Source organism: Octopus sinensis, linkage group LG4 (genome assembly GCF_006345805.1).
Source record: "Octopus sinensis linkage group LG4, ASM634580v1, whole genome shotgun sequence".
Taxonomy (NCBI): domain Eukaryota; kingdom Metazoa; phylum Mollusca; class Cephalopoda; order Octopoda; family Octopodidae; genus Octopus; species Octopus sinensis.
In genome coordinates, this window is record NC_043000.1 from 152,210,327 (window position 1) to 152,228,729 (window position 18,403).

Below are 18,403 nucleotides of genomic sequence, written 5' to 3' on the forward strand. Positions count from 1 at the left end.
TAAACCAAATCCAGTGGCTAGCCTTCTCCACTGTTGTTTGGATATCGGTCATGGTGGTATTGAATTTACGATGAGTTAGGCCTAACAATAACAACAGTCGTCTCATACTGTGTCCTACAAACCCTCTACATCTGACTACAATTGGAAAATGTTCTGCTTTCCAGCCTGCGTCTTCACATTCCTCGATTCTTTGAAAAGTAATGATCAAATGACCAGGATGTTGGACTATTTACATAGAAGTATCAGTTTAAACTTAAAAAGTTTCATAAATCTACCTTAGCTTATGATATAACCTCACTCACTTGATAGCTAATGAAATGCCATCATACCAAATATAGAACTGAAGCTTACCTGCCTTAAACAATTCACCAGATTATACAATTGCACAATGCAAACTTAAATGAATGCTTAAAAGACATTTGAACTTATTTCTAAAAAGGAAACAATAGTGGTACTGTCATATTACTGGAAGTCATATCTTTTATTAGGCTTTTAGCAAAAACATTTGCTACTTTCATTTACATTTTCAGTTAATTAGAGTTTGCCTTTCAGAGTAAAAGTAGGTTGTTTGTTTCTGTTGGAATATGAAGAGATTCCAGTTGAGAGATGTCACCCAGCTCAACTAAATTCAAGAGCAACATGTTGCAAAGAAAATTAGCTGGATTGGAGTTATGTAGGTGAAGATATGCATCTTAAGCTCAACCATGTATAAAAGAATATTATTAACAGACCATAAAATGCTCTGTTATCACATGAACCAGTCTCCCTCTGTAATGATTAAAAAAAGCCCTGTGTGTCATTGCTGAACTCAGGAGAGCAGGAGACTAGCAGAGCCAAATGTAAATGAACTGGCAGAAGCGAACATAAAAATGCTGCATCTTTCCTTAAAAAAATCATGAATCTTTAATTGTGAGTATAGAAGTTTATAATTACCAATATCTATGGACATGACACATGAAGAGAATGTGAGAAAAAGTGCCATAAATAGAGAAATTAGAAATGGCTAAAGTGAATTAGTGTTTCATCTGCATGCTCATGGATTGTCAGTTCAAATTGTTTGGTTATGTTTTGGGGCAGAATTCTTTATTTTACATAACTTCAGTTCACCTGGATATTATGAATAGGTACCAGTGATATAGGAAGGTTATCTGTGATAAACTAACATCTCGTCCAGGGGGTGTGTTACCTCTTGTTTGCTTCATGCCATGAAACTGAAGCTAAACAGTAAAATACTCTTTTTTGCAGAAAATATCAGATTGTGCTTAAGTTTGAAACTTTCATTTACTCTGTCCTGAAAAATACTCTAATTATAACAATTTCTAGTAATATGTGATTGTTCATTCTTTTCTAGCTTGTGGTGGAACTTACAGAGAACCATCAGGAGTACTCCAGACACCATTCTATGGAGCAAGTGGAGACAATGATACAAATGAAATATGCATATATGTTATCTGGCAACAACCGTCAAAATTGATTTCACTAATATTTGAAATATATTCTTATTATGATCAAAGTTTAAACGCTACTAATTGTACTTCAAACTATATTGAAGTAAGTATTTCTTTATTCTATATCTGAAATTTTCAATTTGAAAATTCATAAGCAACAACTTTCCCTGCAGTTTGTTGATGTTGACTGCAGTATTGCAGCTTACTAGTTGACACCATTCAATTGTTATCAATTGCCTTTCGATTCCCAGACCGGGCGTTGTGAGTGTTTATTGAGCGAAAACACCTAAAGCTCCACGAGTCTCTGGCAGGGGATGGTGGTGATCCCTGCTGTACTCTTTCACCACAACTTTCTCTCACTCTTACTTCCTGTTTCTGTTGTACCTGTATTTCAAAGGGCCGGCCTTGTCACTCTCTGTGTCACGCTGAATATCCCCGAGAACTACGTTAAGGGTACACATGTCTGTGGAGTGCTCAGCCACTTACACGTTAATTTCTCGAGCAGGCTGTTCCGTTGATTCGGATCAACCGGAACCCTCGTCGTCGTAACCGACGGAGTGCTTCCAGCCAGTTATCAATTGCCATGGAAGATTTTCTTCTTTGACATCACTTCATTCTGTATTTTAGCTGTAGGTATTTTTGACTTGTGTATTTCCCATTCTCATCTGAATTATTGTAGTCAATTTATTTTTCTGCATTACCCAAACCCAGTGTTTCTGGTACTCAACTTCTTCTTCAGCTCATTTACTTTCTATATTTGTACTCATTTGCTTCATTCACTGACTCATGATATTTCACTTTAACTTTTCAAATCCATGGGTTGGACGGTTTGACTGAGGACTGGCGAGCCAGAAGGCTGCACCAGGCTCCAATCTGATCTGGCAAAAAAAAAAAAAATAAAAGCAAAGCTAACCCTAGTAGGATTTGAACCCAGAACCAAAGAAAATGGAGTTCAATATCAAACAAGCACTTAGTCTAGTTTGGTGTGGTGTTTGGTAATCTACTAACTGCAAAGATTAATAAATGTTTCATTTTACAATAGTTTTGGAAGTTCTAAAATGCTTAAGTTAAAGAACATTTCTATAGTACCCAAAGATTTGACTGGTGCGTTGCAGATGTCACAGGTTTATTTGTAAACCAGGCAAGTTGGAATTCTTTCAGAGAACCTATGAGGGTGTAAACAGGGACAATAATTATAGAATATACAAGGTAATATATGTAAAGTATACTAGCCATCTCAATATGGCTAACCACTAAGGGTGGGTGTTACTGTAGCTTTTAGCCCCAGGAGATCATCGTCTCCAGCTGGCTTTAGGCACACTTTCTGCGCCCTTATGGTATTTGCAAAGGGAGGTCATCCCTCTCTTGTAAACCTAAGTGATACGCACGGACTGCAGTTTCGAGGTAATTTGCCTCTTGTCAACATACGGTAATCACCGGATTTCAATAAAGAGAGACCTGTTTGCAATTATCTATTTAATGTTTTTCCCAGTAACTACTGTCACTGATTTCGAAAAACTGTCTGAAAGCAATAATAAATCTCTATGCGAGATGTAAACAGTAACCGCTCGACAACGTAAAGTATACTAGCCATCTCAATATGGCTAACCACTAAGGGTGGGTGTTACTGTAGCTTGTAAAAGGTAGAGTGCTAACTGAATGCCTATTCTGTTGGACTATTCTGTTCTTCTACATTCTGATTTCAAGTACTACTGAAACAAATTTTATGTTTCATCCCTATAGGTTGATAAAAGAAGAACTAGTCATGTGTTGGTTCAGTTTAATTGATCATGTTCTCCTTTATTGATTTGTGGCTTTATTCTAATATAAGAAATCGGAACATGTATCTGAAAAGACATTATTTTTAACTATCAAATTCCTTTATAGCATTCATGTACAGTATTCATGAATTATACCTTATTCTACAGACATTAACTTTTATACTGCAAACTAAGATGGAATCATTTATGTGGTTAGAACATTTGCTAGAAATAACAACAAAATCACCCTCAAATTACATCCCACCATTTTAAAATGGAAGGAAAATACTTTAGATAATGTTGCTAGATATACTATGCCAACAAAAAAACCCCAAATAAACAAAACATAGTCATGCTTGGAGTGTTTTTGGTCACGTTTGCTCAATCAGGGACGACTTAAGGCTAAACAGCAACAAGTAAAATACTTCTAGTTTCATTCATTGGCTTTAGGAAGGGCATCCAGCTGTAGAAACCATGCCAAATTAGACTGGAACCTAGTGCAGCTCTACAGCTTACCAGTTTCAGTCAAACTGTTTAAGCCATGCCAGCATGGAAATTGGACGTTAAATGATGATGATTCTGTAATTATGCCAATTAGCTAACAAAAACTTTCTAGTATCTTCAGTTGAGCATCAGTACTTTTTATAGTATTTGGAAGCTGACATTGCTAGCTGTATCAATGTAACTTGATGCCTTTTGGTTGTCAACAAATAACTGTTATCTAAAATCCTACTACATCCCTGTTTGTTGGACTACCTTTATAATAAAAAAGTTGTTCTAATTGATTCTCTTTCTATTGTCAATAAACAAATTACATCTTTACTATATTCACCTTCTAAACTTGAAACAGACTTTACACCTCCCAGACTCAGATACTAACCTCCGGAAATTAATTAGCTTCTGTAGAGAAAAGCTTTCACTGTGTATGTGTGTACATGTGCACTTTTCTTAGCTGTTCTGTAAATATTTTAAAGTTCTAAATAGGAAAAAAAAAACAACCTCTAAGGATAAGGTCCAGGTAAATACCATATGGAACTTTAAATTCCTCATACTAAATACTTAACTAAAAAAAAAAAGAAAAAATACTGAAGAGTTTGTTTCAGAAAAGAGTGCATTTTTGAATTAATACTGAATTCTTTTAAGCATTTAAGTATGATCATCATCATTTAGCGTCCGTTTTCCATGCTAGCATGATATCTATATAATTTAAAGCAGAGGAAAGTGGGAATATATAACATTCATCTTTTTCCAACCTCATCTAGAGTAGGTTGGCTTCAATCAAAAATTTAAACTGGATTGTAAATGCTGCCCATCAGAAGTTGTTTGATACTGTAGGTGAGCAAATATTTAAAGGAAAGTAAACTGTTTAATATTTTTTAATTAAATATTTCCAGATTCGACAAGGAACCTCCAAGACCTCTCCTCTACTAGGCAAATATTGTAATTATGTTAACCTCCCACCTGCAATAACTGCACAAGGACAAATGAGAATTGAGTTCAAAGGTGGCTCAGGAAGTTTGGGTTTTAGAGCAAATTATACCACAAATGATGCAGGTTGGTAACTTTGAATCTTTCTTATTCTTAAAATTTTAATTTTTAAGGATTCTCTATTTCTTTTATTCTTTTACTCTTTTACTCTTTTCAGTCATTTGACTGCGGCCATGCTGGAGCACCGCCTTTAGTCGAGCAAATCGACCCCAGTACTTATTCTTTGTAAGCCCAGTACTTATTCTATCGGTCTCTTTTGCCGAACCGCTAAGTGACAGGGATGTAAACACACCAGCATCGGTTGTCAAGCAATGCTAGGGGGACAAACACACACACACAAACATATACACACACACTTATATATATATACATATATACGACAGGCTTCTTTCAGTTTCCGTCTACCAAATCCACTCACAAGGCATTGGTTGGCCTGGGGCTATAGCAGAAGATACTTGCCCAAGATGCCATGCAGTGGGACTGAACCCGGAACCTTGTGGTTGGTTAGCAAGCTACTTACCACACAGCCACTCCTGCGCCTATGTGCAAATTTTATAGAAATATTAATACATACCCAATGGAAATTATGTGCATACAAAATAGATGCAGTGGGATTACAAACAGATTAACAAAGAAGAAAAATGGTGCCTGTAGTAGATGCAATAACAGAACTCAAGAAATGAATTCAGCATCATCATCGTTTAGCCTGGAAGTCATTTTCTGTAAGCGAGTCAAGAACCTTCTATGATTCAATCTTGATCTCAGCAATGGTGTTAAAATAACGACCTTTGAGCTGTATTTTCCTCTTTGGGAAGAGATGGAAGTTCGCAAGTGCTAAATCTGGTGAAAAGGGTGGGTGTGGAAGTGAGATTATGTTGTTTATGATAAGAAACTCACAAGGGAAGAGAGCTCAATGACAGGGTAGATTGTCATCATGAATGAACCAATTCTTTGAGCTCTACAGATCAGGTCACTTTTACTGAATGTCCTCTCTTAAACACTTCAAAAACGTCACAGGAAGACTCTCGACTGATGGTCTGGCCCTGGAAGATGAATTCTAGGAGTGGCTGTGTGGTAAGTAGCTTGCTAACCAACTACATGGTTCCGGGTTCAGTCCCACTGCGTGGCACCTTGGACAAGTGTCTTCTGCTATAGCTCCAGGCTGACCAATGCCTTGTGAGTGGATTTGGTAGACAGAAACTGAAAGAAGCCTGTTGTGTATATGTATGTATATATATATATATGTGTGTGTGTGTATGTGTTTGTGTGTCTGTGTTTGTCCCCCTAGCATTGCTTGACAACCGATGCTGGTGTGTTTACGTCTCCGTCACTTAGCGGTTCGGCAAAAGAGACCGATAGAATAAGTACTGGGCTTACAAAGAATAAGTCCCTGGGTCGATTTGCTCGACTAAAAGGTGGTGCTCCAGCATGGCCGCAGTCAAATGGCAGAAACAAGTAAAAGAGTAAAAGAGAGTACTACATTTCTGGAGGTAACTCATCTTCCACTTCGCTCATCATCTTCTAGGGGTGTTCTTCCACTTTTGAAGCATCCATGCCACTTGAAACACTTGCCTCAACACCATAAGCTTACTAAAGCATGCTCAAGTGTCTCTGTAGCAGACTTCTCAAGTTTAACACAAAATTTCACATTGGCTCTTTATTCCTGTCCATGACAAAATCACAGATTACAACGTACACGTGATCACAAAAACATAAATTTCACAACTTGCAAAGTAAACACAGCGCTATCATTTGGTAGGTCTCTACTAGTTCTTACTGTACACACGACCATGTGCTGCCATCTGTTGGCATGCTACAGAACTAGTCCGGGAACTTTTTGATACCACCTTGTATGTCTCATGAACTTGTTCCATTATTGGCATGTTTTCTATGAGTGGATGTTCTTCCTCTCATCAACCACTTTACAAAACGTACTTAATGCATTTTATTGTGGCACCAGTTCTTGAAAGATTGTGTCCTTGACAAGACTACAAAGTTATTGCTACCTTGTGTTGTCTTTTATTTTTGTTTTGTTCATTGATCACTTTGCAGAATACTGGATTCATTTTATAATAAAAAGTAAATGATGTGGCGCAGGAGTGGCTGTGTGGTAAGTAGCTTGCTTACCAACCACATGGTTCCGAGTTCAGTCCCACTGCGTGGCATCTTGGGCAAGTGTCTTCTGCTATAGCCCCGGGCCGACCAATGCCTTGTGAGTGGATTTGGTAGATGGAAACTGAAAGAAGCCCGTCGTATATATATATATATGTATATGTATGTGTGTGTGTGTTTGAGTGTCTGTGTTTGTCCCTCTAGCATTGCTTGACAACCGATGCTGGTGTGTTTATGTCCCCGTCACTTAGCGGTTCGGCAAAAGAGACCGATAGAATAAATACTGGGCTTACAAAGAATAAGTCCCGGGGTCGATTTGCTCGATTAAAGGCGGTGCTCCAGCATGGCCGCAGTCAAGTAAAAGCTGAAACAAGTAAAAGCGTAAAAGAGATGTAATTGACTCTTTATATTGCATGAGTGCATAGCAGTTGACTCTTTTACTGGGAAAAGCATACACATCCACTCAAAATTTCATTACCTTTAAGCAGTTTTATATACCAGTCTATCTTTATTAAGGAATTTCATGTTTGAAACTATTTTCTGTTGAGATATGTCAAGTTTATAGAGGCAATGTGACTTCTAGAAAATTCCAGTTCTTCTGGAATATTCATGAAATTTAATTTTATAGTGAAAGGTTTAATATTTAAACTTGAAATTTTTCTATAGAAAGATATTAGACTTTAAGTTACAAAGAAATGCAATCCGTTAGAAAAATTCCTCAATAGTGTCTGCAAAATTATTCTGTATTATTGGATTTCTTTTTGAAGGTTGTGGTGGTGTTCTGACAGGACCATTGGGTACAGTTGCCAGTCCCCTGAAAGGTGATTCTTATCCAAACGGAATACGATGCATCTGGAATATTATTGTGGATCCCCAGCTGTTAATAACATTGGTTTTCACGCAATTTGCACTTGAAAGTCATTCAACATGTGACCACGACTATGTCAAAATCATTGATGGAAAGAAACCCAGTAATGAACTAAAGTAAGAACTAAAAAGCATTACATGTGCATGCCTGCATGCTCTCTTTCTCTCTTTCTTGCTCTTTCTCTGGCTCTGTCTGTCTGTCTGTCTGTCTCTGTCAGTCTGTCAGTCTGTGTGTCTGTGTGTCTGTCTGTCTGTCTGTGTGTCTGTGTGTCTGTCTGTCTGTCTGTCTGTCTCTCTCTCTCTCTCTCACTCACACACACACACACACACACACACTTATTTATATGGCTTTTACTTAAAGGGCATGAAATATATGTAGTTTATATCCTAGTGCTGAAACTGTCTTAAATGTTTAGTTGCCAATGTCCCACTTCATATCACTGTTAAAAGCTGTAAGACTTTAACAGGATGAAAGGTCCCCGCACTGGATGGGTGCAGCTCGCATCCTTTACATTAAAAATATTAATCGAAAGAAAGAGTCAAAACTTCCGATTAACTTCAACAGCATAAATATTTATTTCTTGATTCACAATATATACATTCTTCTTTCTGGGCGAATCGGCAGCCTAGGAGCTTATCGCAGTAGTCAAGTGGAGTGAGCCAAATCCTGTCCGTTCAAGCATAGCGGAGAAACACCACGATGTAGCAGCTTGAGAGAGCTGATAAAACACGACTGTCCTGTTCAACTGCCGGCGTTCGAGAGAGAGAGCGATATGAGGGAATTTCACTGCTGCTAGTTTTCTGCGCATGCGTATGAAGGAACTTCCGGCAGGCCTCCCGGATGCGTGCTAGAGATTTCCAAGATTGCATCACTACAAGACCATAGGAAGATTGAGTGTTTCATTAAACTTAAAGTGGAGGCGCAATGGCCCAGTGGTTAGGGCAGCGGACTCGCGGTTGTTGGATCGCGGTTTCGATTCCCAGACCGGGCATCGTGAGTGTTTATTGAGCGAAAACACCTAAAGCTCCACGAGGCTCCGGCAGGGGATGGTGGTGATCCCTGCTGTACTCTTTCACCACAACTTTCTCTCACTCTTACTTCCTGTTTCTGTTGTACCTGTATTTCAAAGGGCCGGCCTTGTCACTCTCTGTGTCACGCTGAATATCCCGAGAACTACGTTAAGGGTACACGTGTCTGTGGAGTGCTCAGCCACTTACACGTTAATTTCACGAGCAGGCTGTTCCGTTGATCGGATCAACTGGAACCCTCATTGTCATAACCGACAGAGTGCTTCCATCCATGAAGGAATTTCACTGCTGCTAGTTTTCTGCGCATGCGTATGAAGGAACTTCTGGCAGGCCTCCCGGAAAATCCAACTCTGTGCATGCATGCTGGAGATTTCCAAGATTGCATCACTACAAGACCATAGGAAGATTGAGTGTTTCATTAAACTTAAACTGCTGAGTTAATAAATTTGTATTGTTATTCTTAATCCCAATTAACTAGCAAATTGTTAAAATTATTATAATTATCTCCTTACAGTCAGTTTCAGCACTAGGATATAAACCACATATATGGTGGTCAATTAGCAGACTTAATTCTATATCAGACAAATACCTTGTAGAATTTGGTCTGGATCTTTGCATTTGAAGTTCAAATTATGCTGTGGTCAATTTTGTCTTTCACCTTTCTAGGGTCAATAAAATACCAGTCAAGTACTAGGGTTCATTTTTTTATCAATTTCCCTCGGCCCATTAAATTTCTGGCCTTGTGGTTACATTACAAATAATTATTATAAACATAATGTCTTTACTGTAAAGGTACATGACTCAGTGGCTAGAGCATCGAGTTCATGATCATGAGGTAGTGAATTCAGTTCCCGGACCAAGCTGTGCGTTGTGCTTTTGAGCAAGACACTCTATTTCACGTTGCTCTAGTTCACTTAGCTATAGAAATGAGTTGCAACATCACTGGTGCCAAGCTGTACTGGCCTTTGCCTTTCTCTTGGATAACATTGGTAGCATGGAGAGGAAAGGCTGGGTGACTGCTGGCCTTTCATAAACAACCTTGCTTGGACTTGTGCCTTGGAGGGGAACTTTCTAGGTGAAATCCCCTGGTCATTCATCACCAAGGAGATCTTTACATTTTATCCATTTTTATGTCTTTACTAGATATGGTGGATGATTGGCAGAAGCACCTCAGCATTGAACAAACCATCAACATCATCATTTAATGTCCATGTTCCTTGCTGGCATAGGGTGGATGGTTTGATAGGATCTGATTGTTTGACAGTACTCTAATGTCTGCTTTGGCATGGTTTCTGTTGCTGGATGCCCTTCCTAATTCCACCGTCACTATCAAGGTCACCATGCAGCTCACAAGAGCTGAGGAGGTGGGGGTCTGGTTTTATGCCAGGGGATGGAGGGTTAAAGTATGAGAGAAGGGAGGATGGATAAAGCAGGTTCTTGTAGAAGAGTTGCATGGTTACTCACATTTAGTAGCGGAGCAAGGAGAGAGTATTCAGCAGTAGCTGCAAAGGGATAGGTACTGCACCCAAGGTATCCAGGTGGGCCCCTCAAAGCATGAATTGAGTAGAAGTGGGTAGATGGGTGAATTTACAAGAATGTAAAAGGATTTACAAGAATGTAAAAATGAATTTACAAGAATGTAAAAATGGATAATAAAGATTGGGTAAATTTAAGGGATGATGACTAATGTGTCATGAGTTGGGGAGGATGGAGGGATACAGAAGAAAATAGCTGGGGGGGGGGCACAGCAGGATAGTAACGGTACAATCGACAGGATAGCAATGGGAGGATAAGAGAGAGAGAGAGAGATGACAAGGCAGGAACTATGGGAAGAGGTAGGTATATTGCATGATGAGAAGCAATTTGGTTCATTGGGGGTAACGGGTGAATCAGTATAACATGTGGGTGGAGAGCACAAAGTACACAGCTCTTCCAGAACTCAGTGTCACTGAAGTGGACGGGTTTTCTCAAGAACCTCATATTGTTAGACATGCTTGTCCTTTGTCATCTTGATGAGACTCAACATCTTGAGATCATCCCTCACCACTTCATCATTTTCCTGGGTCTCTCCCTTCCACAACTTCTATCCACTTTAAACAGTTAGAATTTCTTTATACAGCTGTCCTCACTCATACACACCACATGACAAATCCTTTGCAGTCTTCTCTCTTGCATACTACATCTGATCCTTTTATACTTAATTTTTCTCTTAACTTATTTGCACTTTGTCATACGTCCACTGATGTTGCACATCTATCAGAGCATACTAACTTCATTCCTCTCTCGTCTTTGCATGTCTTCTGTATTCAGAGCTCATGTTTCACTAGCATGCAGCACAATTGTTCATAAGCATGCAAATGGCAGTGCCCCAGCATGGCCACAGCTCGTGAGCTGAAACTAGATAAAATAAAAAAATAAAATAAAAATAAATACAATCTACCTTTCAATCTGAGAGAAAGAGAGAGAGGCCTCTTTTTACAAGCAGAGGTCTTTTCGAACTCTTTCCATCCTCTTTTTATTTTTACTATTAGACTTTCAGAACATCCTCCTCTACTGCTAATTAGCCACCTATTATAGATAACAGCAGCTATATACAACATCTATATACAACAAGGTGGCGAGCTGGCAGAATCGTTAGGACGCCGGGCGAAATGCATAGCCGTATTTCGTCTGCCGTTACGTGTTCTGAGTTCGAATTCCGCCGAGGTCGACTTTGCCTTTCATCCTTCCGGGGTCGATAAATTAAGTACCAGTTACGCACTGGGGTCGATATAATCGACTTTATCCCTTTGTCTGTCCTTGTTTGTCCCCTCTGTGTTTAGCCCCTTGTGGGTAGTAAAGAAATATATACACAACATCTAGAAAGCCTCCTAGGTATTTGAGAAAATCTAATTGCCATGTATCATTAATGTTTATTTTTTCCTGTGCATCTGCTGCATATAAAGACCACTTTCTCTGTTGAGCTTCCTGTGATTTCTCTTGCACCTTTTATGTGTCCATAGCTTGGAATGGGTACAAAATATGGAATTCATTCCAACACCTCTCCTACATATTGAGCAGAGCCATTTACCTGATAGAAAGAGTCTTAGCCATCTTCTTGCTAACTACAACTTTGGTCTTTGTTAGGTTAACTTTAAGGCTCTTTGAGTCCTGGTTTTGCATCCACACCTAAAATTTCTTTTCCAGTTCTGGTACAGATTCTATTGTAAGAATGGGGTCATTGGCATATAGAAGTTCTCAAAGCCACCGGTCTTAAATGCATCTCTTATGATGTGGAATAAGAAGGGACTGAATACTAATCACTTAGTGGACTCGATCTTGTACACTAAATTTATTGCTGTACTCATAGCTAACTATCACTACTGACAGCGCCCCCTATACCTGTCTTGTATGACCCTAACAAGTCATTTGTCTACATCTAGCTTCTTAGAGACACTAGAGACACAAGAGTAAGGGACACTTTTGAAAGCTTTCTCCTTGGCAACAAATGCCAAATACAATTAGTTTATTTCTAACAAGATATTTCTTCTGCAGTTACCTTCTAAGAAGACTGCTTCCATAGTACTCCTCTTTGGTACAAAACCAAACTGCATCTCATCTAGTCTAATTCTACTCCTTATCAATTAGACTCCCTTTTTAACTTTCATGACTTGGTCCCACGATTCTATACATCTATAATTATATCTAAGGCATCTACTTTTGGAAGCACTCCGTCGGTTATGATGATGAGGGTTCCGGTTGATCCGAATCAACGGAACAGCCTGCTCATGAAATTAACGTGTAAGTGGCTGAGCACTCCACAGACACGTGCACCCTTAACGTAGTTCTCAGGGATATTCAGCATGACACAGAGTGTGACAAGGCTGGCCCTTTGAAATACAGGTACAACTGAAACAGAAAGTAAGAGTGAGAGAAAGTTGTGGTGAAAGAGTACAGCAGGGATCACCACCATCCCCTGCCGGAGCCTCGTGGAGCTTTTAGGTGTTTTCGCTCAATAAACACTCACAACGCCCGGTCTGGGAATCGAAACCGCGATCCTACGACTGCGAGTCCGCTGCCGTAACCACTGGGCCATTGCGCCTCCACAATCTAAGGCATCTACTTTACCCTTATGACAACTGACATTGGGTGTGACATCTACTTGTACAACTTAATTGGCTAAAGAGGTGACTATGCTGCATTCGACTCTGCCAGATATTTTAGACACTTCAGCTGTGATTCCTGATGGACCAATGATTTTTTTTGCTTTTAATATCCTTGATTGCTTTATCTATCAAACTGCTGTCAATTTGGATGATTGGTCCATCTGTTGGTTACATATTGGGAAGACCTTTCTCACAAGCACTCTTCACATTTAGTTGTTAGTTAGTTAGTTAATTTGGCTCAAAAGCAAATAGCAAGGCCATGTAGGGGGACATGGAGTTAAGTACAGGGTGGTGTTCATGTAAAGAGTTCAGGCCACTTGAGGTCAAGGGAGGCTTTGAACCAAGCGGTCATCGGCATCTTCACCATCTCGTCTGGCAGCTTGTTCCATGGATCCGCAACACGGACGGAGAAAGCTCCTCTCCTTCGATTGAGATGAAATCGTCGCAGGTAGAGCTTTTCGGAATGACCCCGCAGCCGACGCTCTGGAGCAGGAGTGAAGAACAGCTCTTTCAAGAGGTTACACTTTCCGCTTATGATGTTGTGGGCGAGAATGAGATCACCACGGCGGCGGCGTTTTTCTAGAGAATAAAGGTCGAGCGTCCTCAGCCTTTCTTCATAGGACAAATTCTTGAGACCATGAACCATGCGGGTAGCCAGCTTCTGGACCCTTTCGAGATGCTGTATGTCTTTGAGGAGATAAGGAGAAGAGGCTTGAATCCCGTACTCCAATATGGGTCTCCCCAGTGTGACATAGAGCGGTAGGAATATGGCTGCTGTGAGCATTCCGAATGACCGTCGAATCAAGAACAGAATTTGTTGGCAGCATGGACGCACTGGGCCGAAGGCGAAAAGGAGGAATCCACCAAGATAGTAGCTTTCAGATGCACTTGCATGTGTGCATGAGTGCAAATACATAAACACACAGATTGAGATTCTGTGCAATTTTCAACTGACAAGTTTCACTTACAAGTTCTTGATTGATCAAACGATGCTATGGCACTCGTCCAAGATGTCTTGCTTAGCCATTGAACTTGGAACCTCAGAGTTGCAAAACAAACTTCTTAACCACGCTGTTATGTCTGTACTGAATTGATAAGGTCTTCCTAAGGATGCATAAATTTCCAAGAAGAAATACTTATGGAGTTCTCACTTATGGAAGATTTATCTGAAGGACCTTCAAATTTAGTTTTTGTTCTTTTTTTGGCAGGTGTGCAGTGACCACAGGAATAGTTCTTGTAGTCTATTATTGTTATTGATATTAAGTTCAATACATGTTGCATCTGACTTTACTATCATTCACCTTTTTAAAGTCCATATACAAAATACCAATCAAGTACTGCACTCAGTTTATTTGATTACTCCTTGTAAATTTCTGGCTTTGTATTTATGCTAGAAATTACTGCTGCTATTAATATTGCTGCTGCTGCTGCTACTACCACCAGTTCTTTTATTAATTTCTCTTTTTAGATATTGTGGTAGCAACATTCCACCAGCTTTTACATCATCTTCAAGCAGAATCACTGTGATATTTAAGGCAGATAGTTCAGTTGCTTTCCGTGGATTCAAAGCGATGTATGGAGTTATCAACAATACAAATGGTAATACTTTTTAGTTGTTATACTTTCTGCTTTTTTACACCTTTGACTTATCACTGGAAGTAAGTATAGGCGCAGGAGTGGCTGTGTGGTAAGTAGCTTGCTAACCAACCGCATGGTTCCGGGTTCAGTCCCACTGCGTGGCATCTTGGGCAAGTGTCTTCTGCTATAGCCCCGGGCCGACCAATGCCTTGTGAGTGGATTTGGTAGATGGAAACTGAAAGAAGCCTGTCGTATATATGTATATATATGTATGTATGTGTGTGTGTTTGTGTGTCTGTGTTTGTCCCCCTAGCATTGCTTGACAACAGATGCTGGTGTGTTACGTCCCCGTCACTTAGCGGTTCGGCAAAAGAGACCGATAGAATAAGTACTGGGCTTACAAAGAATAAGTCCTGGGGTCGATTTGTTCGACTAAAGGCGGTGCTCCAGCATGGCCGCAGTCAAATGGCTGAAACAAGTAAAATAAAAAAAAATTTTTTAAATATGTAAGTTAGGAGTTATGCTGATAAATTGATGAATATATGGACAGGAAAAGAAGTTAGGCAAATGATAAAGAGAAAAGAGTGTGTGCGTGCATGTGGGCACACACACACCCACACATGCGCGTGTGCACATTCATATGCATGTGTATGTCTGTCCTGTCTAATCTATTCAGTTGGGTGACTTGCACAAACCAGAAAGTGACACAGAAAAAAACAAGGAGAGAAAAAATGTGTGTAGTGACTAATGATCTATCATGGCGACTTTTATATATTTGTTACTTATATTTGTTACTTTTATAATACATTGTATTTTTTTCAATTACATTTCTTTATATTTTATAGTCTGTGGAGGAACATATACTGCTTCGGAAGGGGTGCTGATGTCCCCAGATTATCCAGATCCATTAAGTAGACCTGTTAGGTGCATTTGGGTTATAAATGTACAACAAAATACCCAGATACGGTTGAATGTTACTGACTTTGGTCTCGTCTCTGTAATAGGATGTTCATTGAATTTCTTAGAAATACGGTAAGTAAGAAACACAGACTAAGCCAAAATATTAATTGACCACCAGTGAATTGATAACTTGCTCATGTGCGGCGGCACGTAAAAAGTACCATCTGAACATGGCCGATGGCAGTGCCCTTTGACTGGCCCCCATGCCAGTGGCACGTAAAAAGCACTACTTGAATGTGATTGATGCTAGACCTGCTTGACTGGCTCCTGTGTCAGCAGTGCATAAAAAGCACCCATTACACTCTCACAGTGGTTGGCGTTAGGAAGGGCATCCAGCTGTAGAAACATTTTGAGATCAGATTGGAGCCTGGTGCAGTCGCTGGCTCTCCAGACCTCAGTCAAACTGTCCAACCCATGCTGGCATTGAAAATGGACATTAAGCAATGATGATGATGATATATATATATGTGTGTGTGTGTGTATATATATATATATGAATATATGTGTATATACATATGTGAATGTATATATATATATATATTTATGTGGAGGCGCAATGGCCCAGTGGTTAGGGCAGCAGGCTCGTGGTTGTAGAATCACGGTTTCAATTCCCAGACCAGGCGTTGTGAGTGTTTATTGAGTGAAAGCACCTAAATCTCCACAAGGTTCCGGCAGGGGTGGTGGTGATCCCTGCTGTACCCTTTTGTCACAATTTTCTCTCACTCTTTCTTCTATTGGCCTGCTCGCTTAGCCAGTGGGGTGGTGTCATTTGAAGGTTAAAACAATGTGAAGCACATTGTGACCAGCGATCTGTAGCAACATCTGATAGCCTGGTCAGTCACGGTGATCACGGTGATATATATATTTATCTATATATATATATATATAACCTTCTCTCAATAAATAAATGTATATTTATTCAAAACCAGTTATTTTCACACTGACTGTTGGCAACCTATCTATGCACATTCTTCTTCATCATCATCATCATCGTTTAACGTCCGCTTTCCATGCTAGCATGGGTTGGACGATTTTGACTGAGGGCTGGCGAACCAGATGGCTGGTTTGATTTGGCAGAGTTTCTACAGCTGGATGCCCTTCCTAATGCCAAGCATTCCGAGAGTGCTTTTTACATGCCATCGGCACAAGGGCCAGTCAAGCAGTACTGGCAACGACCTCGCTCGAATCTTTTTACACATGCCACCAGCACAGGTGCCAGTAAGGCGACGTTGGTAATGATCACGCTCGAATGGTGCCCTATTCCAACAGATAGCAGCCATTTTTTGGGATTGGTTAACATTTTCACTGTCAGAAATTATTAGGCAAGTATAATAAAAATGATAATTTTGTCAGAACAAACATTTATTTAATTCAACGGTAAAGGTTTAACAAAATACTTATTCATAAAGTACTTAATGGCGCAGAAGTGGCTGTGTGGTAAGTAGCTTGCTAACCAACCACATTGTTCCGTGTTCAGTCCCACTGCGTGGCATCTTGGGCAAGTGTCTTCTGCTATAGCCCCCGGGCTAACCAATGCCTTGTGGGTGGATTTGGTAGACGGAAACTGAAAGAAGCCTGTCGTATATATGTATATATATATATATATATATATATATATATGTGTGTATTTGTGTGTCTGTGTTTGTCCCCCTAGCATTGCATGACAACCGATGCTGGTGTGTTTACGTCCCCATCACTTAGCGGTTCGTCAAAAGCGACCAATAGAATAAGTACTGGGCTTACAAAGAATAAGTCCTGGGGTCGATTTGCTTGACTAAAAGGCGGTGCTCCAGCATGGCCGCAGTCAAATGACTGAAACAAGTAAAAGAGAGTAAAAGAGTAATGGTAAATACAATAATACGTTTGAATGAAAATAATCATTGGATTATTCTATCGTACAGCTCCTAAAGTTGGATGTATGATCCTCCACATGCAATAATCTTCCTTATGCACTGCTCCACTGAATTTGTCAAGCTGATGATATCCTCTTGTGTCATGCTTTGAGCAGGGGGCAACTTTACTTGAAAACTGGTAAATGTAACTCTTCAGGACACTCCATAGGTTCTCGATCAGGTTTAAGTAAGGGGAACATGGTGGCCACTCCATCAAACGACCTCCAGCAAAGCCTATTTGATGCAGATATTCCTTAGAATTCTTCACAGCATGAGATGGGGTATTATCTTGCATAAAGACCAGCTTTCTCTTGAATGAAAGTTTTTGCTTGTTAACCCTTTAGTATTTAAACCGGCCATATCCGGCCAAAATAGTTAATCTGTTTTATGTTCAAACTAACCAGATCCAGGCTCTCACACCTACCCTACAATGTTATTCTACATTAGGTAATTACACCATCAAGATCTTGAAGATATGAGATAATGCATGATTAATTCAAATTAATGGGAATCAATAGGCATTATGTTTGATTGAATAATCAGAACACTAAAGGGTTAAACCACGGCTGGAAATTGTCCTTTAAGAAGGTAACATATGTTTTTGATGTCATCTTGATGCCATCAGGAACTTTCCATGGCTTGACCATCGTACCACCAATGAGGTCAGCCCAACACTTGACGCCACCTCCCCACCCCCTGTTGGTATCTCAAACGATGAGGACAGTTCCTGCTGATTGATACCCAATCTTTACTCCAGCCATCTGTTGGTTTTTCTTTTTCCAAGCTCTGATAAGATGGTAGACTTCTCATTTGAGGTAAGATCACGTTTCTGACCCATAATGACATTTAAATTGGGCACCTGCCTAATAATTTGGAATAGCAGAAATGTTGCTGCTACATGATAATGGCTGCTGAGTATTGCCACCAGTCAGTGGGGAAACGGCTGATTTTGAATGAATATACATCTTTTTATTGAGAGAAGGTTGATTTGCCTAATAATGTGGGACACAGTATATATATATATATATATATATATATATATTATATATATATGTGTGTATTTGTGTGTCTGTGTTTGTCCCCCTAGCATTGCATGACAACCGATGCTGGTGTGTTTACGTCCC

The 18,403-nt window shown here is 39.8% G+C and overlaps 1 protein-coding gene across 1 annotated transcript in view; it reads left to right on the top strand.

Annotated features, from left to right (window-relative positions):
• LOC115210606 (cubilin-like) overlaps positions 1-18,403 on the top strand; it is a 267,655-nt gene that overhangs the window by 80,950 nt on the left and 168,302 nt on the right. The window contains exons 22-26 of the mRNA XM_036502575.1: positions 1,352-1,551; positions 4,603-4,762; positions 7,576-7,792; positions 14,318-14,448; positions 15,273-15,459. Coding sequence (XP_036358468.1) covers positions 1,352-1,551; positions 4,603-4,762; positions 7,576-7,792; positions 14,318-14,448; positions 15,273-15,459 — 895 coding nt within the window. The remainder of the gene's footprint in view (positions 1-1,351; positions 1,552-4,602; positions 4,763-7,575; positions 7,793-14,317; positions 14,449-15,272; positions 15,460-18,403) is intronic.